Source organism: Phocoena phocoena, chromosome 16, assembly GCF_963924675.1.
Source record: "Phocoena phocoena chromosome 16, mPhoPho1.1, whole genome shotgun sequence".
NCBI classification, from domain to species: Eukaryota; Metazoa; Chordata; class Mammalia; order Artiodactyla; family Phocoenidae; genus Phocoena; species Phocoena phocoena.
In genome coordinates, this window is record NC_089234.1 from 28935126 (window position 1) to 28960697 (window position 25572).

Sequence of the window (25572 nt, forward strand, 5' to 3'; positions counted from 1 at the left end):
GCACACAAATGTTGTCAACTTATTTTTGACAAAGATGCAAAGGCAATTCAAGAGAAAGGAAGTCTTTTCAATAAATGGCACTGGAACAGTTGGAAGTTCTGTGAAAGATGAACCTTGATATATATCTTGTACTTTATACAGAAGTTAACTCAAAATTGATCCTATACTTAAATATAAAACACAAAACTTATACAATTTCTAGAAGAAAAAGTAGGAGAAATTTGTGTGGCTTTGGAATTAGTGAAAAGTTTTAAAATAACAATATCAAAAGTATGATCCATAAAAGAAAAAAATTCATAAATTAGACTATCAAAATCAAAAACTTGCTCTGTGAAATCTGAAATACCCTGTAAAGAGAATGAAAAAGTGAAGCCACAGACTGGAAGAAAATATTTTTAAAAATCACACATTTGATGCAAGAGTTACATCCAGAACTTATAAAGAACTCTTAAAATTAAAAAAATTAGAGACTGAATTACAAAATGGACAAAAGATATGAACAGATACTTCACCAGAGAAGATATTTGGATGGAAAGTAAGTATATGAAAATATGTTCAACATCATTATCATCGGGGAATGGAAAGTAAAACCACAATGAGATACCGCTACAAATCTATTAGAATATCTAACAAACAAAGCTGACAATATCGAGTGCTGTTGAGGATGTGGAACAATAAGAACTCTCATACATTGCTGGTGAGAATGCAAATTAGTATACCTACCTTGGAAAATAGTTTGGCAATTTCCTATAAAGGTAAACATACACTTAACATATGACCTTCTAGCCTTGCTCTTAGAAATTTACCCAAGTCAAGTGAAAACTTATGTTCACAGAAAAAGCCATATGTGGATGAATGGGTAAACAAAGAGTGGTACATCCATTCAGTGGAATACTGTTCAGCATTAAAGAAGAATGGACTATTGATTCACAGCAACATGGATGAATCCTAAATGCATTTTGCTTAGTGGATGGAGACATATCCCAAAGGCTAAACATTGCATGATTCCATTGATACGACATTCTGAAAAAAATGAAGCTATTTTGGTTTTCGGACACAAACCCAAAACCAAAAAACAACAGATCAGTTTGCTAGGGGTGAGAGTGGAGAAAGGGATTGATAATGAAGGGGTAGCATGAGGGAGCTTCTTGGGTAATCAGACTGTTCTGTGTGGTGATGTGCTAATGGATACTTGATTCTATGCAATTGTCAAAACTCATAGAAATTTTACACCACAAAGAGTGAAATTTACTGTCCTCAAATTTAAAATAATCAACCAGGATGGTGGGAAACTAAAGATGGAATGTGGATTTACAAGTGAATCTTAATTCTGTTACAGTGAATGACACAACCACACTAAATGCTCGGAGAAGAAAGGATTTTAAATAAGATGCTTTACTTTGACTGGATTCTGGAAGGCTAATGAAAAAAGTACTGAACAGAAACACTGCACTGTAGTTGATAAGTTTGTTTTTCATAGGAGTATGGAATAGCAATTCTGAAACGGCATTTTTTTTTAACTGCTGTTGAACAAGTAAGTAAATATAATTGATGACAAGCAGGTTTCTCACTATTAGAGAAAGAAATGGCAAGCAAATGGGAATTCTAGAATGAACCCTTTGGTACTGGATTGGATTTGGAGATGTCAGTGTGAACTAATATATTCCCATTTTTTCCCCCTTTTAATGGTTATACAGATAGATAGATACAGAAATAAATATAGACATGTGGGCATATTTCAGTTAGTATGTACATATACACCTCCTATCTGTGTCTACTGAGAGGACCTAGAAGTAGTGATACCCCGATAGCAACAAGCACATGTTGTGCCCAGATCTTGATTTTTTTTGTTTTGTTTTGTTTTGTTTTTGTTTTTGTTTTTTGCAGTACGCGGGCCTCTCACTGTTGTGGCCTCTCCTGTTGCGGAGCACAGGCTCCGGATGCGCAGGCTCAGCAGCCATGGCTCACGGGCCTAGCCGCTCCACAGCATACGGGATCTTCCCGGACGGGGCACGAACCCGCATCCCCTGCATTGACAGGCGGACTCTCAACCATTGTGCCACCAGGGAAGCCTCAGATCTTGATTTTTAAATACTATTCTCAAAAGGAACCAAGGCTCCTTGGAGAAGTGTATGATTCCAGAACTGGAGCAGGGAAAATACAAGGTGATCCTGGAACACTTGCAGTGTTAGAAAGTAAGGAAGTGCTTTAAAAAAAATGATGGGAGGACTTGAAGGGAAAGGGAGAGAGAGAGGAATACAAAGTGAGTGGGGATCAGAGACTAGAATATTAGGAAAATATATGGTTGACTAAATCAGGGAAATTATAGGACAAGCCAGTGGGGGGGATATGAGGGAGTTTGGTATATTCTATAAATGTCAGTAGGTCAAATTGGTAGATAGTATTTTTCATACCTTTGATACTCTTACTGTTTTTCTGTGTAGTTCCATCAAATACTGAGCAGAGTAGTGAAATCTCCAACTATAATTGTTAAATTCCCCTTGCAATTTAGTCAGATTTTGCTCCATGTATTTTGGAATTCACTTGTTATTTGTATATACATTTATGGTTGTTATATCTTCCTAATATATTGACTCTTTTATCACTATGATCTGTCTCTATGTGTCTCCAGTAATATTTCTTGTCTTAAAAATAATTTTGTCTTGCATAGCAAAGGAAAGCATCAACAAAATGAAAAGGCAACTTACTGAATGGGACAAAATATTTGCAAATATATCCGATAAGGGGTCAATATCCCAAATATATAAAGAACTCTTATAACTCTATAACAAACAAACAAACAGAAAACCCCCAAAAAATCTGATCAAAAAATGGACAGAAGATCTGAAGAGACATTTTTCCAAAGAAGATGTACAGGTGGCCAGCAGGTACATGATAAAATGCTTAACATCACTAATCATTAGGGAAATGCAAATCAAAACCACCATGAGATATCATCTCATATCTTTAGAATGGCTATAATAAAAAAAAAAAACAACAAGAAATAACACTGTTGGTGAGGGTGTGGAGAAAGGGAAACCTCTGCACTTTGGTGGGAATGTAAACGGGTGCAACCACTGTGGAAAACTGTATGGAGGTTTTATGAGGAAACTCCATCCTCAAGTAGCTCTTTTCCTAATAGGACAACTTCTGTTGCTACAGTTTTCTTATGTGTAATTGAATAGTATGTCTTTTGGTTATTCCTATAATGTTTGGCTTTCTGGATTTACACAGAATAAGTCTCTTATGTATGAAAGCAGGTCTTCTTTAGTTTTTTCTTTGCCAAGGTTAACACTCTCAGTTTTTTTCAGCTATTTGAAAAATAAAATTATTTCCTCTCTTGGTGCTTTTCTTTGGATGCACTCCAAATGATTAGTATACTACTGAGACTATTACAGCTGGAAGTGAATAATACCACAAGTACCATACTAATAACAATAATAACACCTACCCTTCATAGAGCTCTTATTATGTTGCATGCATAGTGCTAAGTCTTCTGCATCTCTACAATAGCAGTAGATGAAGAAAGTGAGGCATACAGAGGTGCTTTTGTCTGTCACTTTTGCAACTAACAAGTGATCTTTATGCCAGAATTTGAACCTAGGTTTGTTTAACTCCAACTCTTCACTATGCTGCCCTTGGCTGGCATAGAATGCAGTGTGGCCATGTTACCTCCTATATTCTGTATATTCTCGTTCTATTAATTTAGTCTGATTGCACTAATCCTGATTACAGTAATATCATATTTGGTAGCATATCACTGACTTATATTAAGGTTATATTCAACTAAAACCTACAGATCTTAATAAGATCTTAAATATTCAAACTTCTGTCTGATTTGGTCTTCCCATCTATGTAATTAACTTTCAGTATAAATGCAGTACTTTGTGTTCATGTCTTCACCCTACATTTTGGAGATTTCACTCTTAGTTTCTAGGGTCCCAAGATAATTTTGAATTTTGAGTCTACTATCTATGATATTAACTCTTTTCCTGGACCTGTGGCCTTGTACATCGTTGATAAGTGTCCTTGCTTTGTGTTTATCTAGTCTTTAATACAATTTCAAACAGATTAGGGTTAAATAAAGAGTGTATAGGGAGCTTGACCAAGATGGTGGAAGACCCTGAGCTCACCTCCTCTCATGGACACACCAAAATCACAACTATTTACAGAGCAACTATTGATGAGAAAGACCAGAATCTAACTGAAAAGATCTTCTGCAACTAAAGCTATAAAGAAAGAACCACAATAAGATGGGCAGGAGGGGTGGAGTTGTGGTATGGTCAAGACCCATACCCCTGGGTGGGTGACCTATAAAGGGGAGGATAAATAAAATTTCAGAGGTTCTTCCCAAGGAGCCATGGGTCTGAGCCCTTGCCTGAGGGTCCTGTACTGGGAAGATGAACCCCCAGAATGTTTGGCTTTGACGGCTCGCAGGGCTTACTTTCAGGAGACTGAGAGGGCTGTGGGAGATAGAAACCCCACTCTTAAAGGACACACACAATATCCCACACCTTCCAGGACCTAGGGCAGAAACAGTAATTTGAAAGGAGCCTGGGTCAGACCCACCTCCTCATCTTGGAGAGCCTCTTGGAGAGGCAGGAGGCAACTGGAGCTCACCCTGGGGACATAGACACTGGCAGAAGCCATTTTGGGGAGCTCGTTATACCATGTGGACACTGGTGCTGGCAAATACCAATTTGGAATTCTCCCTCTAGCTTATTAGCACTGGGACCTGGCCCCACTCCTAGCCTATTGGTACCAGTACTGGAATGCCTCAGGCCAAGCAACTAGCTGGGCAGGGACACAGCCCCACCCACCAGCAGGCAGGCTGCCTTAAGATCCCCTAAGCCCACAGCCACCTTGGGACAAGGCCATGTCCACCAGAGGGCTGAGAACTGGGCCTGACACACCCCTGTTGCAGGCACTAACCTTGGGACACCCAGGGCCCTGCAAAGGCCAGAGACCCCGGGACCAAGCTTTGTCTATCAGTGGGCCAACACCAGCCCCAGGGCCACTGCAGCCTTGCAGTCTGCATGGCAAGACCCAGCCCACCCACCAGCAGGCTGGAATAAGCTTTGGGACACCCTGGACCCTGCAACCAGCCCAACCCACCAATGGGCCAATACCAACTCCTGGACCTCCAGGGCCCTGCTGCCAGATATCTTGGACATGGCTCCATCTACCAGTGAGCCAACATTAGCCCCCAAACCCCCAGGGCCTTGGCCCCACCCATCAGTGGGCTGACACCAGCTATAGGACCCCTGGGCCTTTCAGCTGGCGACCCCATAACTCAGCTCTGCCTGCCAGTCGGCTGGTTTTAGTCCCAGGACCCAGCTTCACCCACCAATGGGTGAGCACCAGCTTCAGGATCCCCTGGGCCCCAACTCCACCCATCAGCAGGTGGACACCAGTCCCAGGACCACCATAGCCTTGAAGCCTGCTGTACCAGGTCCCAGCCTACCCGCCAGGCAGCCAACCCCTGCTCTGAGACACCTGAGGCCCCTCAGCCAGCTGTCCTGGGATCTGGCCCCACTCACAAGCAGGCCACAAGCTTTGGGACACCCTGGACTTACCCAGCCGCATCAGGAGCTGGCTGCCCGCCAGTGGGCCAGCACCAATGCCAGGGCCCTGCAGCCAGAGATCCTAGGAGTCGGCTCTGCCCATCAGTAAGCCAGCAGTCACCTCTGGACCCCCTGGGCCCTGACCATGTCAACCAGCAGGCTGATACCAGCCCTGGGATCCTCTGGACCCCAGCCCCACCCACTAGCAGGCCAACAGCAGCTCTGAGATACCTTAGACTCCTCAGCCAGCCACTTCATGATCCAGCTCCACTCATCAGCAGGCCAACACCAGCTTTGGGACACCCTAGAACCTGCAGCCAGTTGTGTCAGGAGCCAGCCCCACCCACTGGCAGGACACACTAGATCCAGGAACCCAGGTCTCACAGCCACCAACTCCAGAACCTGGCTGTGCCCACCAGTGAACCAGCACTAGCCCCAGGACCCCCCAGGGTTCCACAGACAGCCACCTTGTGACCCAGCTCCTCAACCAGCAGCTAGCGACCTCCACATAAGGCAGGGCCTGGCAACCAACTGAACTGTGGATAGCCATGCCTACAAGACTGCCCACAGCGGTCAGCCGTCCACAACCGAAGGACCCATGCGGCCCACATAGGGGGCATGCCTAGAGCATACGGTTCTGGTGACCAGAGGGGAGTATGCTGCTGGGATGCATAGGATGCCTCCTACAAAAGACCACTTCTCCAAGGCTGGGAAATGTAACCAACCTACCAGATATATAGAAATAAAAACAGCAGGGCTTCCCTGGTGGCACAGTGGTTGAGAGTCTGCCTGCTGGTGCAGGGGACATGGGTTCGTGCCCCGGTCCGCGAAGATCCCACGTGCCGCGGAGAGGCTGGGCCCATGAGCCATGGCCATTGAGCCTGCACATCTGGAGCCTGTGCTCCACTGTGGGAGAGGCCACAACAGTGAAAGGCCCACATACCGCAAAAAAACAAAAACAAAAAAAAAACCAAAAAAAAAAAAAAACCCGAAAACACAGCAAATTAGGCAAGATGAGGCAACAGGAACAAGTTCCAAATGAAAGAACAAAATAAGACCCCAGAAGAAGAAATAAGTAAAGTGGAGATAGGCAATCTACCCAATAAAGAATTCAAGGTAATGATTATAAAGATGGTCAAAGAACTCAGGAGAAGAATGGATCAATAGTATGAGAAGTTTGAAGTTTTAAACAAAGAGTTAGAAAATATAAAGGCGAACCAAACAGGGCTGAAGAATACGGTAACTGAGGTAAAAAATACACTAGAAGGAATCAACAGTAGTTTAAATGATACAGAGGAACAGATTAGTGAGTTGGAAGACAGGGTAGTGGAAATTATTGAAGCTGAACAGAAAAGAAAAAAAAAAAGAAATGAAGACAGTGTAAGAGACTTCTGAGACAACATCAAGTGTATTAACATTCACATTGTAGGGTCCCAGAAGGAGAAGAGAGAGAGAAAAGGGCAGAGAACATATTTGAAGACTTAACAGCTGAAAACTTCCCTAACCTAGGAATGGAAACAGACATCCAGGTCCAGGAAGCACAGAGAGACCCAAACAGGATCAACCCAAAAGGACAACACTAAGTCACATTGTAATTAGAATGGCAAAAATTAAAGATAAATAAAGACTATTAAAAGCAGAAAGGGAAAAGCAACAAGTTACATACAAGGGAACTCTCATAAGGCTGTCAGCTGAATTTTCAGCAGAAACTGTAGGCCAGAAGGGCATGGCATGATACCTTTAAAATTATGAAAGGGAAGAATCTGCAACCAAGAATACTCTTATCTGTCAAGGGTTTCATTCAGATTTGGAGAGATCAAAAGTTTTACAGACAAGCAGAAGCTAAAAGGGTTCAGCACCACAAAATCAACTTTACAAAACTGTTAAATTTAAGTGAAAAAGAAAAGGTCATAACTAGAAACATGAAAATTATGAAAAGAAAAAATTCACTGGTAAAGGCAAATATATCGTAAGTGTAGTAAGTCAACGACATACAAAGCAAGTGGGAAGATTAAAAGACAAAAATAGTAAAATCATCTATATCCACTATAAGTAGTTAAGGGAAAAACACAAACGTGGAAGGTAAACAGTATGCTACTAGACAAGCAATGTATCACTGAAGAAATCAAAGAAGAAATTAAAAAAATACCTGGAGACAAGTGAACATGAAAACAGTGTTCCAAAATTAATGGGATATAACAAAAGCAGTTCTAAGAGGGAAGTTTATAGTGATTCAAGCTTTACCTCAGGAAAGAGGAAAAATCTCAAAGAAACAAACTAACCTTACACCTAAAGGAACAAGAAAAAGAAGAACAAACAAAACCCAAGTTTAGTTGAAGGAGAGAAATCATAAAGATCAGAGCAGAAATAAATGAAATAGAGACCAACAAACAGTAGAGAAGCTCAATGGAACTAAGAGCTGGTTCTTTGAAAAGATAAACAAAATTGATGAACTTTCAGCTAGACTCATCAAGAAAAAAAGAGAGAGGGCCCAAATCAGTAAAACCAGCAATGGAAAAGAAGTTTACAGGTGACACCCCAGAAATAGAGAGGATCATAAAAGATTGCTATGAACAATTATACACTGATAAAATGGGCAACCTAGAAGAAATGGACAAATTTCTAGAAATGTACAGTCTCCCAACTGAATCAGGAAGAAATAGAAAATACGAAACAGACCAATTACCAGTAATGAAATTGAATTGTAATAAAAAGTTCAAGACCAGATGGTTTCATAGGTGAATTCTACCAAACATTTAAATAAGAGTTAAAACCCATCCTTCTGAAACTATTCCAAAAATTTGCAGAGAGAGGAACACTTACAAATTTATTCTGAGGCCAGCATCACCCTGATACCAAAACTGGACAAAGATAACCACAAAAAAAGAAAGTTACAATAGTTAACTGTATGAACATAGATGCAAAAGTCCTCAACAAAATATTAGCTAACTGAATCCAGCATTATATTAAAGGATCATACACCATAATCAAGTGGGATTTATCCCAGGGATGCAAGGATTTTTCAGTACTTGCAAATCAATCAAAGTGATACATTACATTAACAAATTGAAGGATAAAAGCCATATGGTCATCTCAATAGATGCACAAAATGCTTTGATAAAGTTCAACATCCATTTATGATAAAAAATCTCTAGAAAGTGAGCATAGAGGGAGCATACCTCAACACAGTAAAGACCATTTATGACAAACTCATAGCTAACATCATGTTCAATGGTGAAAAGCTGAACACATTTCCTCTAAGATGAGGAACAAGACAAGGATGTTTACTCTCACCAGTTTTTTTAAAAAAATTCATGTTTATTGAGGTATAATTACATATAAGGAGATTCACCCATTTTATGTGTACAATTCAATGAGTTCTGACAGACCTATGTGGTCGTGTAAGTACCACCACATAAAAATATGGCACATTCCATCACCTCCCCCAAACTTCCCTCATATTCTTTTGTGTTCAATAATCTCCGTTTCTCTTGCAATCACTGATCTGATTACTGCACAATAGGTTTGCCTTTTCCAGAATGTCACTGTGATGGTTAATTCTATATATCGACTTGTATGGGCCAGAAGCATGCCTAGATACTCTCACCACTTCTGTTCAACATAGTTTTGGAAGTCCTAGCCACAGCAATCAGAGAAGGAAGAGAAATAAAAGGAATCCAAATTGGAAAAGAAGAAGTAAAACTGTCACTGTTTGCAGATGACATGATACTGTACATAGAAAATCCTAAAGACACCACCAGAAAACTACTAGAGCTCATCAATGAATTTGGTAAAGTTGCAGGATACAAAATTAATATACAGATATCTTTGCATTTCTATATAACAATGAACTATCAGAAACAGAAACTAAGGAAGCAATCCCATTTACAATCACATCAAAAAGAATAAAATACCTAGGAAGAAACCTACCTAAGACCTGTACTCAGAAAACTATAAGACACTGGTGTAAGAAATTGAAGATAACACAAACAGATGAAAAGATATTACGTGTTCATGGATTGGAAGAATCATTATTGTTAAAATGACCATACTACCCCAGGCAATCTATATATTCAATGCAATCCCTATCAAAATATCAATGGCATTTTTTTCACAGAACTAGAACACAATTTTAAAATTTGTATGGAAACACAAAAGACCCTGAACAGCCAAAGCAATGTTGAGAAAGATGAACAGATCCAGAGGTATTATGCCCTGACTTCAGACTGTACTACAAAGCTACAGTAATCAAAACAGAATGGTACCTACACAAAAACAGACACATAGATCAATGGAACAGAATAGAGAGCCCAGAAATAAACCCACACATTTATGGTCAATTAATCTATGACAAAAAAAGCAAGACTATACAATGGGGAAAAGCACTCTCTTCAATAAGTGGTGCTGGGAAAACTGGACAGCTACATGCAAAAGAATCAAACTGGACTACTTTCTCACACCATATACAAAAATAAATTCAAAATGGATTAAAGACCTAAATGTAAGATTGAAAACCATAAAACTCCTAGAAGAAAACATAGGCAGAACACTCTTTGATATTAATCATGGCAATATGTTTTGGATCTATCTCCTAAGATAAAGGGAAACAAAAGCAAAACTAAACAAATGGACTTAGAAAGCTTTTGCACAGCAGAGGAAACCATTGCGAAAATGAAAAGACAATCTACTGAATGGGAAAAAAATATTTATAAGTCATATGACCGACAGGGGGTCAGTCACATGTGAGATTATATATATATGTGTGTGTGTGTGTATCACATCACATCTTTATCCATTCATCTGTTGATAGAACAGTGGAATATTACTCAGCCATAAAAAGATGAAATATTGCCATTTGCAACAACATGGATGGACCTGGAGATTATTATGCTTAGTGAAATAAGTCAGAGAAAGACAAATACTATATGTTATCACTTATATGTAGAATAATCTAATAAACAAAAGAATGAATATAACAAAACAAAAAGACACAGATATAGAGAACAAATTAGTGGTTACCAGTAGGTAGAGGGAAGGCAGGGAGGGGCAAAATAGGGATGGGAATTAAGAGTTACAGACTACCATATATAAAATAGATAAGCCACAAGGATATATTGTAGAGCACAGGGAATATAGCCAATATTTTATAATAACTTTAAATGGAGTATAATCTATAAAAATATTGAATCATCATTTTGTAGACCTGAAATTAATATATATTGTAAATCAACTATACCTCAATAAAAAATTCTATATTGCAAATCTATGTTTTCCCCAAACATTGTTGAAATGTACTTTTTAAAGTCTATGACATTTGTTAGGCCATGCCCATTGTTTTCTTTTCTTACTATTCTTAATATTAGGTAATTTGTTCACTTTATTTCAAGGTTCTGGCTTAAATGACGTTGAGGATATCAGTTGTAATTATGCTGCTTCTACCTTCTGCGCAATACATTTGTTAGATAGGAAATAAAGAGTTTAGTAGATATTCTACCCTTTGAATTAGACTTCTATTAGAAGATATCAGGATAATTGAAACCTCTTTTTCCTCTTTGTAGTATATTTTGGTATGAGTTTTGTAATGTTTTTTTGGGAAAGTATCATCCATATTTCTTTTCTGGATAGATCAGCTGTGGTATGCTACTGTATAGTATAAAAAGGTTTTCTTTCTATTTCCTCAGTTTTACTGTTTACCATACTTTACTATTAAGTTTTTGAGTTTCTATATAGGAGTAACTTCTGGAAAGATCAGTGGATTTGGCTTTGAAAATTTCTGGATTTGGGGACTGACCATGATATGTGAACTTGAGCAAGTCACTTATGCTTTGTGGACCTCAGTTTTTCCATATATAAATTAGGGATAATAATATTACTCATTATCACTTAGGATTACAAAACAGATTAGGATTTCAAAAATACATGACTGACTGTTAATGGTTTATACAAATAGTGCTTTCATGTTACATAACAAGAAACAAAAGATAGGCAGTCTAGCACAAGTATGGTAGCTCAATAATGACGTTAGGGGACTTAAGCTCTTCCCATCTTCCTGTTCACCATCCTTAGTGCATAAGACCTTTGCCCTCTTGCTTCCTGATTCATTGCCACAAAATGGCTACTATAACTTTGTGTTTTAGGCATAAAGAATAGGAAGGACTAAAGGGCTGAAGGAAAAAAAGCTGGTCTTAGTGAAGTTCTGTCTTTTAATTTGGCCAGGGAGGTCCTACTAGTGATGTGTGCCTGCAGCTCATTGGCCAGAAGCATGTTAAATGGCCACTCTTTGCTTCAAGGAAAGCTGGGGAATTATATATTTTAGCTCTTCAGTCTCTGTAGTAGAGGAAGGCAAAGGAGAAGGGATTGTGTTTAGGATTTGGGTCAGCTAGTCAACAACGTCTGCTTTCATTGATGGTTGGAAGAATTCAGTGATACACTGTATTTAAAAAATTTTACAGAGTGTAACTTAAATAGATGTATACTGTATTCATTATTCCTCTTACCTTCTATTGACGATCTTATAAACTAGAGTGTATTCTTAAATTTATTCTAATTTTTTATTCAAGGCTCAGAAAATCTATGAGATTATTACTTACTTGATTGTTAAATGCGTGCACCTTATTGCCTACATCCTAGAAATTAGTATAAATATGTTTAGGCATAAATATTGCATTATTTCCAACCAGCTCCTCTATTTTTATCTAAGAATGAGTGAGGACCATTCTTACATCTGGCTAATCTTTGTCAACCACACATCCTAATGCTCAGAAGGTAGAAGAAGTTGTCATGGGTTTGTTTTTATATCTGATCTTCTCTTTTAGGGCTCTTTTGATGTGTTTGAAAATCTTTTGCACAGGGTGATGATCAGCCCTGCATGTCACATGCCCTATTTTCTCTTAGGTGTCATTGATATTGCTTAAAGAGCCAAAACTTTCCTATTGGTACCATTGACATGGGCATTAGTTTTTCTTTTCCAAAGCCGTTGGTGTCAGTAGTGGCAGAGCAGTTTTTTTATTTTTAGCACTTTTTTTCCCTAAAATCCTTCAGTTTGTTACGTAAAACTTGAAAGTTTCTAGAGTTGTCATTCCGATTGCTGCTGATAATATCATTTGTCCCTATGATAATCAGCTGGGTTATCTTTTAATTTGTAAAAATAAACAAGTTACTTCAGGACATAAAAGGTCCTTGCTTTTTGGGCAGCATTCTAGATGAATGTTTGTTTTTGAGAAGGGCTGTTTTCTGGAGAATACATATGCTTTGAGTGAAAATCATACTGAAGTGTGAAAGGCAGCCTATCACTAATAGGAAAATAATTGGGAAAGAGGCAGTTCTCCAAAGTGACTCTAGCCCTACTCTTGCTTTCTTCAGTGACCCACAAAATACTTTTATATACTTTATATATTTAAAGGACAATTAATGAGTCTGAATATACTCAGAGGTACATGAAAAATAGCAGTAGAAGTCCTAAGCAGCTATACCACAGAATGGCAGCTTTCATTTGAGCTGAATGGGCTGCGTGGGGGGTAAATTTGAAAACAGGCCAAGTATCCTGAATACACATGCTGGTGCTATCACCCAGTCCTACAGTCTGAAGTAGAGGGAATGACCTTCATAGTCACTAGTATTCAGGCAAGGTCGTATTATTTTTCTCCATGGTAAAATATGTTAAGTAAAGGGACCAGGAGGCACATAAGTCCTGGATGTGAGCTGAGAAGGGGAATGGAGGAGTGAGAATCTTAAATGAGGTCAGAGAAAGCTAAGAAACAGAAATCTCCAGAGAATTTGGAGATGACCAGAGAAACTTGTAGGATGCATCATGAAGTAGGAGACCCTTCAGGTTTATTATTTCTGAATCTCTTCACTTTGATGAAAATGCTGGTAATTTATAAATTCTGTCATATTGGGCACAACAGGACTTTGATGTGTATATGGCTTTTGTTTTGTTTTGTTTTTTGCTGCCTGTATTCTTTCTTTCTTTTCTTAGACATTGTTCGAAGTGATGTTGCCTTGGATAAACAGAAAGGCTGCAAGATTGCCCAGCACCCTGATGTTATGCTGGAGCTCCAACGAGAGAAGGCAGCTCAGATGCATCTGGTTCTTCTAAAGGAGCAATTCTCCAATACTTACAGTAATCTCGTATTAACAGGTAAGGCTATTGGCGTCGGCTGGAATCTTAGAGCACTGTAGATTGATGGTCTCCATCAGTTAGCAACTTGATGCTTGGGAGACACTAAAGTGGGATTCAGATGAGCTGCATCTGTCTGTCTTTTCCCACTTATCCCTTTTAAAATTGTGATGACTCTTATATTCATGTAAAATATTTATTACATTTTGCAGATGTATTTTGGCTTGAGGTTATGGGCAGTTCAGCATGTGTGTTCTCAAAAGAGAGAACCAGTGAAAACCTAATGAAGCCTTGTAAAAATATGACTTTTTAGATGTGTGCCAGTAGATTTGAGAAAATTACTAAATTTGGTGTCTAAGAAGCAGCTATTTTCCTCTTTCTGTGTATGCCCTTTCTGTGAACCCAGTGAATATAAAGATGAAATGTAAAAGAGATAATGATCCACAGGCAGAGCTGAGAATGTTCTATATTCTTGGTGGAGTTTGAAAATATCTAGGGAATTTGATTTACTTTTTAAGAACAAAGAGGCTATGAGACTGAGCCATACTCCTTTACATCCTTGGTTCTAGGAGGGAAATGAATATATGTGAGAGCTCAAAGGAGAAAACTTTTTGCAGGGCTGCTGCAGACTTGGCTGGTAAAGAGCATGTGAGTTGCATGCCTTTGTCAAGCTTCGGAAAAAAATTCTAATAGCACACTCTAATGTGAGAATCATGTAGGACTTGGATGAACTAAGAAGAGCAGTCTGAGTTACCTCCATTTTCTTAAGGGAATGCAAGGCAGATCTGCATTATCTTGATTCAAATAAATTTTAATAAATCAAAGTGTGTGTTTTCCCTTGTTTATGAATTAAAAAAAAATAAAAAGATGGAATGCCTGACAGACTATGAACATCTCACACTTATTTTTGTAAACTCCAAGTTAGGAAAATTTAAAAATTTTTTACAGGCTTCCTGGCATTTCACCAGGTTGCTTCCAGCAACCAGGCTGTTTTGCTTTTGAAAAAGCACAAGTCTCTTCTGACTCTACATCTGTACCTGGTGGAAAACTCAGCAGCATGAGATGAAAGCCAGATTTAAATGTGGCTTTGGAGAGCAGAGAAGAGGATTATAGATTTCATAAGTATAGGCCCTATTTTTTGTTCTTTGATAGGTCATTAAGGAAGGAAAACTTAAAAGTAATTTATGGCTAATAAATCCTAAATTGGTTAGTGAAACTGTGTTTAAGTTTAGATGTTTGGGAAGAACATATTTTTCTCCAAATTTCTTCAGTCTAACTCAAATGTACAAATAGTAAATGTATATAGTATTTTCCAATTCAGTTATTGGAAATGCAGTATTTTAAGCTATCCTTATTCTAATATTTTTAGGCATACATTAGAGATGTCAGACCCTGTGTTCTTTAATGTGGCATAGAAAGAGCTTAGGGTAATTCTAATCCTAAACTGTGCATCCAGAGTGTGGCTTGAAGGCATATTATCTTTGAAAACACAAGTGCTCTATTGAGTTCAATGGAATCTTTTCTAATTCTCAGTAACATAATCCCTTTGGATGTTTATTCTCAGTTCAAACTGTTGGAATCAACATTGTCAACTTTTACCCTGACAACTTGCTTACTTTCTACTAAACAAACTTACCCTAGAGAAGAGCCTCTTTCCTGCTCTCACTTCTCCCAAGCTGCTTCAAAGAGCCCTCAGGCATTTTCCACATTTTTCACCCAAATGCCTGTTGCAGAGGTGGTACCTTGCTGCAGACAGAGCATTTGGTGTGCCCTGGGTTGTTTACGTGAAAGTTCGAAAGGTTTTGGTGCCAGGTGTTGAGAAGAGATGGAGTCATTTCATTTTAGCAACAATGGTAAAACTATTTTACTATCCTTTAACTAAGTCTTTGATTTTACACAGTGTAGTTTTCTAATTGTTACGAAGTTTAATCCTTGATTTCTTGTATAAATTTTGAGAACATGGTCTCCAGACAGCTAAACATAATATTTAAACATAACTAAACTAACTTCTGTAAATATTTCCCTTTTCGGTGATGAATGTATATTGGTAAGGAGGGTGAGGTTGAAGGGGCAGAGACCTCTCAAATGAAGTGACTTTCTTTACCAACATGTTCAGAACACCTACCCTAGGATTTCTGCTTGGTGATGTTTTACTTATTTTGTATAACTCTGACATGTTTGAAATGTCTGCCATGAAAGTATGTGGGAACAGGATGAGGAAACTGGGCCTCCAAAATCTCAGAAAGAGATCACTTTTTTTTGTGTGTGTGTGGTACGCGGGCCTCTCACTGTTGTGGCCTCTCCCATTGCGGAGCACAGGCTCTGGACGCGCAGGCTCCACAGCATGTGGGATCTTCCCCAACCGGGGCACGAACCCGTGTCCCCTGCATCGGCAGGCGGACTCTCAACCACTGCGCCACCAGGGAAGCCCAGAGATCACTTTTTAATGTCTCTGCTCTCCCCTCAACCCCTCTCCCCAATTATTTACATAATTTCATGTATATGTGTAGCAGTGTATCATGATTGTTTCCTGTTAGTGGTCAGTTAGTGGTATAGTCTTTATTTTTAAATTGGACACCTAAGTTAACAGTAGAGGAAAAAAATAAAGTGATTGAAATGTCAGTATAGTAAGAAATTAATAAAGTGATGGAAATGGCAGCTGCTTAAAAGCTTATTAAAAATGATGGCTCTTGCCCTTCACCTCACAAGCAAGCCCTCATTCTTAGGTGTTCCATCTTTAGCTGATCTGTCAGCATTGAGGTGAGAGGTATGCCTTCATATTCTGCATTCTAGCTTGTGATCTCTCTTAAACAGCCATCCTTCAGATGAGGGCAAATGATATTCTAGCTTTGAGGATCTTCTGAACATTTAATAAAAGGAAAACAACTCTACAGTTCTAGTGACAACCCAGTTAATGGAAACACGTGGTTCTTATTGTATAATATTTTTTTAAAAATGGATTGTATTTTTGCATGATATTAAACATGTCTTAATATCTTCATGTGAATGATTTACATGGTATTGGAAATAATGTTAGCCTCACCTAATCTGGAGGGTTTTTGAAGTAAACTCTAAGGTTATGTGAAGATGATGGAGGAATTCCAGGAGAACATCAATGATAGAACTATGTTAAACATGCTGCACTTTTTTACACTGACTCACCAACACATGCATGTAATCTTGTCCTGTAGCTTCTTGAATCTGAGAGTATTAAATGTCACTGTGCATGTTACTCAAGGAGTGATAAATGAAAGGGAGAGTTTGGTAGGTGACTTTAAGAAAGAACAGTGATCATGTCTTCTGTATCTTTGTGCTCTCATGATTCTTAATGTGATAATGCTCTGTAAGTTTGTGGAAAATGTTCTGCTGTGTACACATTGTGAGTTCACTCAAAGACTACTTTTTAAGGGTTAATTTGGATATCTATTAAATAACTGTTTATAGGTTTGAATTTAGTTATTTGTCTCCCCTCCCCTGGCGAACCCCCCTCTTTTGAGGTATAAATTGAACTTTTGTGGCGGATGCCTGTACTATAATCAAATGAAAAACAGAAAAAAAGTTAAAAGCCAGCCTTAAGGGGCAATACACTTTCTAGGATTTTCTTTAGAACATAAACTCCCAGAAGGCAAGGAATATTATATTTGTGCTGCATTCTGCATAGTAATTAGAACATAGTGAATGATCCTGTAATGAAGTCAACTTTTAAAAAATTTGTGTTGTGAAGTCATCTAGTCAACTCTTGTTTCCAGGTAGCCTGAACCGTATAGCCATTATAAATGGATGGCATTACTCAAGATGCTTTCCAAAATTCCTTTATGAGGAATTTTTGTCTTGTTATGTTATTGTCTGCTACTTATGGTTTTGTACCTCTTCTTTCAGTCATTAGATTCCAAAATATACTGAGATTCCTGTGGTCAGCTTTATTGTATTACTGTGGTAAATGAATTGAGCAAAAGAGGCTCATACTTCCTTGTTGTGGCCAATCTTTCTAACTTCAGTTGAGCAAAGGGCCCAAATAAGTGTTCTTTCAGTTCTCAAAGGACTATATCCAGGTCTGTTTAATTATTTGCATTATATTCCATAGTATTGAATGTAACATACTTTATTTTACCATTTCCCTATTAATGTATATTAATTTCTATGCATATTTACACATTTATTTCTGTAGAATAGATTTCTGAAAGTGGATGTCTGGGTCAAAAGATACATATTTTAAAATTTTATGAATTCAGGTTTATTGAGGTGTAATTTACATTATAGTATAAATAAATTTGGACAGGTTAACATATTATAGAGTCATATAGCTGTCATCACCATCAAGATATAGAACATTTCTGTCACCCTAAAAATTCATTTGTCTCCCTTGGCAGTCACTCTCCTTTCTCAGCCTTAGCTGTGTCTGATCTGATATTTTTCCCTAAATGTCATATCAATGGAAAAATAAAGTAGCTGTGTGTGTTTGATTGTTTTCACTTAGCATGATGTTTTTGAGATTCAGTCATCTTTTTGCATTTATTAGCAGTTCATTTCTTTTTGTTGCTGAGTAATATTTCATGTTAAGAATATCCTACAATTTATTTATCCATGCATCTGTTGATGGACATTTGGTTTATTTCTAGCTTTTGGTGATTATGAATAAAGCCACTGTAGACATTTACTCTCAGATCTTTGTGTTGACATATGTTTTCATTTCTCTTAGGTAGGTACCTAGGAGTGGGATTGCTTGATTTTATGATGCCTGTTTATAAGAAACTGTCAGACTGTTTTCCAAAGTGGCCGTACTATCTGGCATTCCACCAACAGTGTGTATGAGTTCTAGATATTCCATATCCTTGCCAATAATTAGTATTGTCTGTCTTTTAAATTTTAGCTATTTTAGTGGGTACGTAGTAGTAATATCTTTTGGTTTTAATTTGCAATTTACCTTATGACTAATAATATTGAGTATCTGTTCTTTGCTTATTTGCTATCTATATATCTTCTTTGGTGAAGTGTCTGTTCAAACCTTTTGCCCATTTTAAAAAAATAATGACTTTTGTTTTCTTACTATTGAGTTTTGAGAGTTCTGTATATATTTTGGGCTACAAGTCCTTTATCTGACATACAATTTGCAAATACGTTTTTCCTCTGTGACTTCTCCTTTTATTTTTTAACAGCTTTTTTCAAAGAGCAGAAACTTATAAATTTGATGAAGTCCAGTTTTGCTTTTATGGTTTGCATTTAAAATTATAATGCATTCTGCCAGATAATTTTCAGAAAAGATTGTAGCAATTCCCATTCCCACTAGCCGTGTATGAGAGCAGTTATTTCCTAACATTCTTATTAGTGCTAGGTATTAGTGCTCTTTTCAATCTTTTCCACTTTAACAGGTGAAAAATATTATCTCATTGTTGCAATTTTCTGGCCAGAGCCAGGACGAGTATATTTTCACATATTTATTGGTGATTTATATTTTCTGTTTTGTGAATTACCTATTCATATCTTTGCCTTTTAAAAAAATTGGGTGTTAATCTGTTTCTTATCAGTTTATAAGTGCTCTCTGTGAGTTAGGAATGTTAATCCTTTGTCCTATGTATTGTAAACCATTTTCTTCCCTGAATGGCATTTATTTTTCAACTCTTTTTAGTTTAGAGCTTTAATCTTTTACTGGAATTTATGTTTATATATAGTGTGATGTAAGCATGTAACATTGTTTTCTTCCAAGTAGCTAGCCAGCTTTGCATACACTGTTTTTTTTAAAATAAAACATTCTTTTGCCCCTGAGTTGAAACATCATATATGTTATATATTATACTCCCACATATATTTGTACCTATTTCTGAACTCTACGTTATGTTATTTTTTTATTCTTTATTTCTGTGCCAGTGTTATACTGTTTTCATGTCTGGTAAGGCTTATTAACATTTGTTTCTCTTTTCTAAGGTTTTTACAGCTATTCTCATATAATTACTTTTTGAAATAAACTTTCACTTTCTCTAGTTAAAGAAAATTCATTGCTGGATTTTGATTGGAGTTATATTCAATCTGTATTCTAATTTGGGAAGTATTGATATTTTTCTGATGTTAAGTCTTCCACTTACGATGATATATCTTTTCACTTGCTCAGTTCTTGTTTTATGTTTGATAATATTTTATAATTTTTCTGTACCTTTCTTGTTAAATATGTTCTTTAATATTTTATACTTTTGTTGATATTGAAAATGAATTTCTTTCTCTTTATAACTTATTTCCAGTATAAAGAGAAACTATTGATCAAAGACAAAGGTAGATTTTTTCTATTTTCTAAATTTTTACCTACTGTTTTCCTTTTATTTTCTAAAAACCTCCCCAAAATATTGAAAAATAGTGGTGATAGCTGCTTTTCACATGATTTTAATGAAGATGACTTCACTATTTCATGTGTATAAGCATCTGAATATTTATCCACTAAAACCAAATCCCTTGAAAGTCAAAATATATTTTTTTCAAAATGAGAATGACTTTATTATTATTTATTATTATGACAGAGGAAAGATATTTTGATTAACATTCTTCTAGGCATCTCTCTATCCATACACACACATATACATAAGCCATAAATGTATAGGAAACACATATAATTTTATACAAACCAGTTTTATACAACACACATGGCTGTTATTTTGTAACATCCTTTTTCTTTCTTTTTTTTTGGTAACATCCTTTTTCTTAACAATATTTTGTAGACATCTTTCTATATCAAAGAACATAGGTTAATATTCTTTTTAATGGCTACATTAGAATTGCATTATTGTATGAATATTTTGTAATTGTTTAACTGATCTTCTATTGATAGACATCAGGTTTGTCCCTAATTTTTAATGATTATAAATAATGTTGTGATGAACAGCATTGCATATCTTTGTGCAATTCCTGTAAGTGAGCGCTATGTCAAAGGAATAGACATTTAAAATTTTGATGCATTTAGTAAATGGACTTTCAGAAAGGTCATGCCAGTTTATACAGTGTATGAGAGAACTCATTTATCTTGTCTTTTGCTCATGCTGATTATTTTCCGTTCTTTTGTCTGTGTTATTGTAATAGACAATGATGGATTCGGCATTGTTTTAAATACATTTCATTGCTTACTAGTGAGGTTAATGATCTTTTTACATTCTTTGCCATTTTTATTTCTTCTGTGAATTGTACATTTCTTTTTTTTTTTTTTTTTTTTTTTTTTTGCGGCACGCGGGCCTCTCACTGTTGTGGCCTCTCCTGTTGCGGAGCACAGGCTCCGGACGCGCAGGCTCAGCGGCCATGGCTCACGGGCTCAGCCGCTACGTGGCATGTGGGATCTTACCAGACCGGGGCATGAACCCGTGTCCCCTGCATCGGCAGACGGACTCTCAACCACTGCGCCATCAGGGAAGCCCGAATTGTACATTTCTTTAGCCTTTTTTTTATTAAGTTATTGGTCTCTTTCTTATTCAATAATAAGATCACTTTATATATTAGGGATAGTAATCTTTTGTCATGTATATCGCCAAAAATGTATTCTTGGGCTTTTTAAATTTGTCTTTGTTGTATTAATAGTTTAGTTGTTAAATATCATATATTAATAAATGTATGTGGAACCTAGGAAAATGGTACAGATGAACCGGTTTGCAGGGCAGAAGTTGAGACACAGATGTAGAGAACAAATGTATGGACACCAAGGGGGAAAAGCCACGGGGTGGGGGTGGGGATAGTGGTGTGATGAATTGGGCGATTGGGATTGACAGGTATACACTGATGTGTATAAAACTGATGACTAATAAGAACCTGCTGTATAAAAAAATAAATAAAATTAAATAAAAAAAACCTAATACTAAACTTTCTTTGGGTTTTTTATATGGAAATATGTTAATATTAATGTTTCAGACATTACATGAAATTCCTAAAAATCAAAAAAAAATAGTTTAATTGTTTTTCCATTTTCTTTTTCTTTTTTCTCTTTCCCTCCCTCTGTGCTTATCCTGCCAGGCTAGCAGTTTGGAGATTGTTTCTGTCCTGCCCTTGGTGTTACTATTCTAGAACCAGGTATTATAGCGGTGTTTGATTCTGCTCTGTGATGGTATTTGGGATGTTGTACATCTAGTTCCTGGGCCACAAGGCCTCCCTGAGTCCTAGGTGTCCTGTAATCCCTCTCACTCCTTCTTTCTGCGACTTCCTATTAACTGCTGCCTCTGGCCCTAGGCCAGCAGTGCCTTCCCCCCCCCCCCCATTTAGTGAATCTGGCTTTAGTCTTCCATCTCTCCCAGGGCACCTTTTTATCTGCATTCTCTGTAAGTAGTTAAACTACTGGCTGCTACTGTGACAGTGATGAGGTTGGCAGGTGTGGAACATGGTGGTCCCTTTGTGCAGAAATGTGCAAGTGGTTAGGCAGCTTTTAATTCCACCTACTGTATTGATTCAACATGTGAGTTTTGGAATCAAACAGTCTGAGTTTGATTCTAGAACAGCCACTTATCAGCTCCCTTATCTCAGGAAATTTTTTTAATCCTCTCTTTAGCTTTAATTTCCTCAGGCGATTGTATCTTACATACTTCAGAGAATTGTCTGAGGGTTAAATGAGGTTTTGTACATAATTCCTTAGCGCAGTGCCTGAAACACAGTAAGTATTCAATATATGTTAGATTTTATTATTGTGATTAATCTTACTATGCTTTCAAATGCAAATGTTACTCTTGGGTAGCTTAGTTGCTTTTCTTGTACTGAAATCTCTCTGCTTTAAGACCTCAACTGACACAGTGTGGTAAGATAAAACCAATTAGAAACAATTAAAAATTTTTAAAAATATCTTTATTGGAGTATAATTGCTTTACAATGGTGTGTTAGTTTCTGCTTTATAACAAAGTGAATCAGCTATACATATACATATATCCCCATATCTCTTCCCTCTTGTGTCTCCCTCCCTCCCACCCTCCCTATCCCACCCCTCTAGGTGGTCACAAGCACCGAGCTGAGCTCCCTGTGCTAATTTTGAACTCTGCTGTTAGCTTGTGGTAGTTTCATGATAAATCTCCCAACCACTCTGACCCTTAGATTTCGTAGTTATCTAAGATGTGTGTAAGAATTAGTAAAATAAAGCATGAGTCACTAAGTCCCCTGGAAGATAATGGTCTGAAAATGTGTCATGTGTGGGAAGCATTGTTCAGAGTTTTTTGGTCAAGCATTTTGAGTTCCTTGAAGGCATGATATTAACTAGATGAATATTAGTTGGTATTAGAATTATTCCTGAATACCCTAAAATTAAGATCTTAAGCTGAGCAGCACGTAAATTAGATGATACTTTACATATTTAGAATGAGCCCAATGCTATTAGCAAAACAGTGAAACGTCTGCATAAAAGTCAGTGGCCATACACAAATGCATAGTCATGAGGTTATATAGCACATGACTAGCAGTTCCCCTTTTCTCCAACTTTTGGTTTTAAGTACAAAGATATTTACTCTGTTACTTGTAAGTCCTCTTATGAACTATCATATAAGTGAAGTTTTCTTCAAACTCAGTTCTTACTATTATATTCAGCAGACATAAAATTACATTTCAGTAAACATGATCAGAAAAAAGATAACATGGGAGAAAAGGATATAATTGCAAAAACTTCATTTTGTACATTAAAATCATTGTATTGGCAATAGTATAGAGAATCACTAAAGAATATAGTTTTTTTAAAAATAGTGGTCATGTTCTGCTTCTCTCAAAATTAAACTTGGGAGCATTGATTGATTTGTTTCAAGTTGATGGGATCTTTGTCTTTATGAATCACAGAATGAACTTCCTTGTTTTCATGAGTCTTTGTGTTAGGAGACTTGGGGAGATGGTGATTACTTCTTGCTTTTCACCCATACTCTGCAGAAGATGACATTGGAAGGAGTCCTTTGAATTTATTTATACTTTAGCTTTCCTATTTTCCACTATGAGAGGCGGTTTCTCATAAGTTCCTTCAGTTAGGATGATGACATCATATCAAAACAGAATTGAATAAAAGCAATTTTTTGGACAGTGAATTAAGTGCAGACAACTCTCTGCAAGTCTGGTTGAATCCAACAGTGGATTTTAGAGTATTTAGCTAAGTGATATTTAAGGTCCAGGTGGGTATGGGAGAGGATGTATAGGCACTCCAGGAGATGTGCAAGGACATCCATTGAGTGGAGGAGTTTTGCTGATTATTAATTAGACAGTCATCTTGTCAGAAGATTATTATAATCTTACAAGATGTCCAAAAAAATGCCTGAATTATCAAGAAGACTATTTGAAAATTGAAGTTGCATGTTATTTTTAACAATGTATCTTATTGAAAGTTTATATAATGCCCAGACATTATTATTAATACTATTTTAAAAATAGGAGCAAAAAGATTTTGAACCATTATAAACAATAAACATAATTTAAAAATATTGCTGAGTAGTTTAAAATTTCTATTTTGACCTCTGTTTTATAATGTAACTAAAATATTACTGCAGTAGGTGCATATGTAATATATGTATGTATTACATATATGTAATTTTATGTTATTATACATATGAGTTATGATAAAAATATTTTACCGATATGCAATAAAAAAATTTAGGGACCAGAAACCTATAAAGTCCTTGGTTCCTCACAGCAGCGTAGGAGAGTAGATATGATCAGGAACTTTAGGGTTCAACAGACCGAGGTTTTGATCCTACACTTACCATGTACTAGTTGTGTGAACTTGGGCAAACTACTTAGTTTCATTCCCATTTGTAAAATAGAGAAAATATTATCTTACATGGTTTGTGAGGACTAGATTAACTAATGTTATGAAGGGCTTAATAGAAAGCCATACACTTAATGAATGTTAGCTATTTTTGTTATTATTTTAATTATTATTATTAATAAAGAGATTGTCCTTTCGGCAATCTTCCATAAATAAGCTCATGTCTCAGGTACTATTACAATGCAAAGTGAGAAAGAACTAAGTAGATTCCAAAAGAGGTAAGTCCTTAATTTCATGATTATTGTCAGAAGTAAAGTTTTCCATGCATCTATTTTGCGTGTGTGTGTGTGTGTGTGTGTGTGTGTGTGTGTGTGTAAGGGTCTAGTTTTTGGAGGAAGTAGAGAGTTTATTGCAGAGATTATAGGGGCAAGAGCACACAAACACAATTGCCCACTTGCCACACTTCTTCCCCAGAGCAACTCTTGTCTCTGTCAGGGTTCTGAAGAGGAGAAATGCAACCATTCTACAATTTCTTTAGTCTTTGGACCATTTCCTTTGAATGTATAGCTGAATCACTTTGCTGTACAACTGAAACTAACATAACATTGTAAATCAACTATAGTCCAATATAAAACAAAAATTAAAACAAAGAATTAAATAATTTATAGGTAAGTAATATAATTTCGTTTTTTACAGTAAGTTTAGAGATATTACATGTAGGTACCTGCAGATATCATTTAGAATTAAAATTGTTGAGCAACTTGGAGGATCTCAGTTTTTCTTCATTCTTGTTCTTTTTCCTTATCTCTTTCTTTTGCTTGTGTGAGGGTATACATCAGGGCCTCACCCTCTGCTTTCTCCCTTCAAGTTTTTATCCACCCTTATGGCTTGAACTGTCAGTAGAGGTGGGTCCTGATTTTGTGGGCTCTGTAGGTTATAGAATTTTATTTTCCCCCCTTTAAGACAAAGGCTACAACATTATAAACTCAAAATTACACACAAAAATTTATATGGAAAGGCAAGAGACCCAGAATAGCCAACACAATACTGAGTAAGAACAAAGTTGGAGGACAGATACAACCTAGTTTCAAGACTTGATATAAAGCTACAGTAATCAAGATAATGTAGTGTTGGTGAAAGAATTGACAAATTAGGTAATGCGATAGAATAGAGAGTGCAGAAATAGACCCATACAAATGTCAGTT

At 37.0% G+C, this 25572-nt stretch overlaps 1 protein-coding gene across 3 annotated transcripts in view; it reads left to right on the top strand.

Moving 5' to 3' along the window:
• The window catches only part of HPSE2 (heparanase 2 (inactive)), a 575892-nt gene that overhangs the window by 39175 nt on the left and 511145 nt on the right, over positions 1-25572 (top strand). For 2 of the 3 annotated variants that reach the window (XM_065894147.1, XM_065894148.1), the window contains exon 3: positions 13543-13704. The exons of the other annotated variant lie outside the window; for it this stretch is intronic. In XM_065894147.1, the coding sequence (XP_065750219.1) occupies positions 13543-13704 (162 nt within the window). The remainder of the gene's footprint in view (positions 1-13542; positions 13705-25572) is intronic. 3 annotated transcript variants of the gene reach the window in all.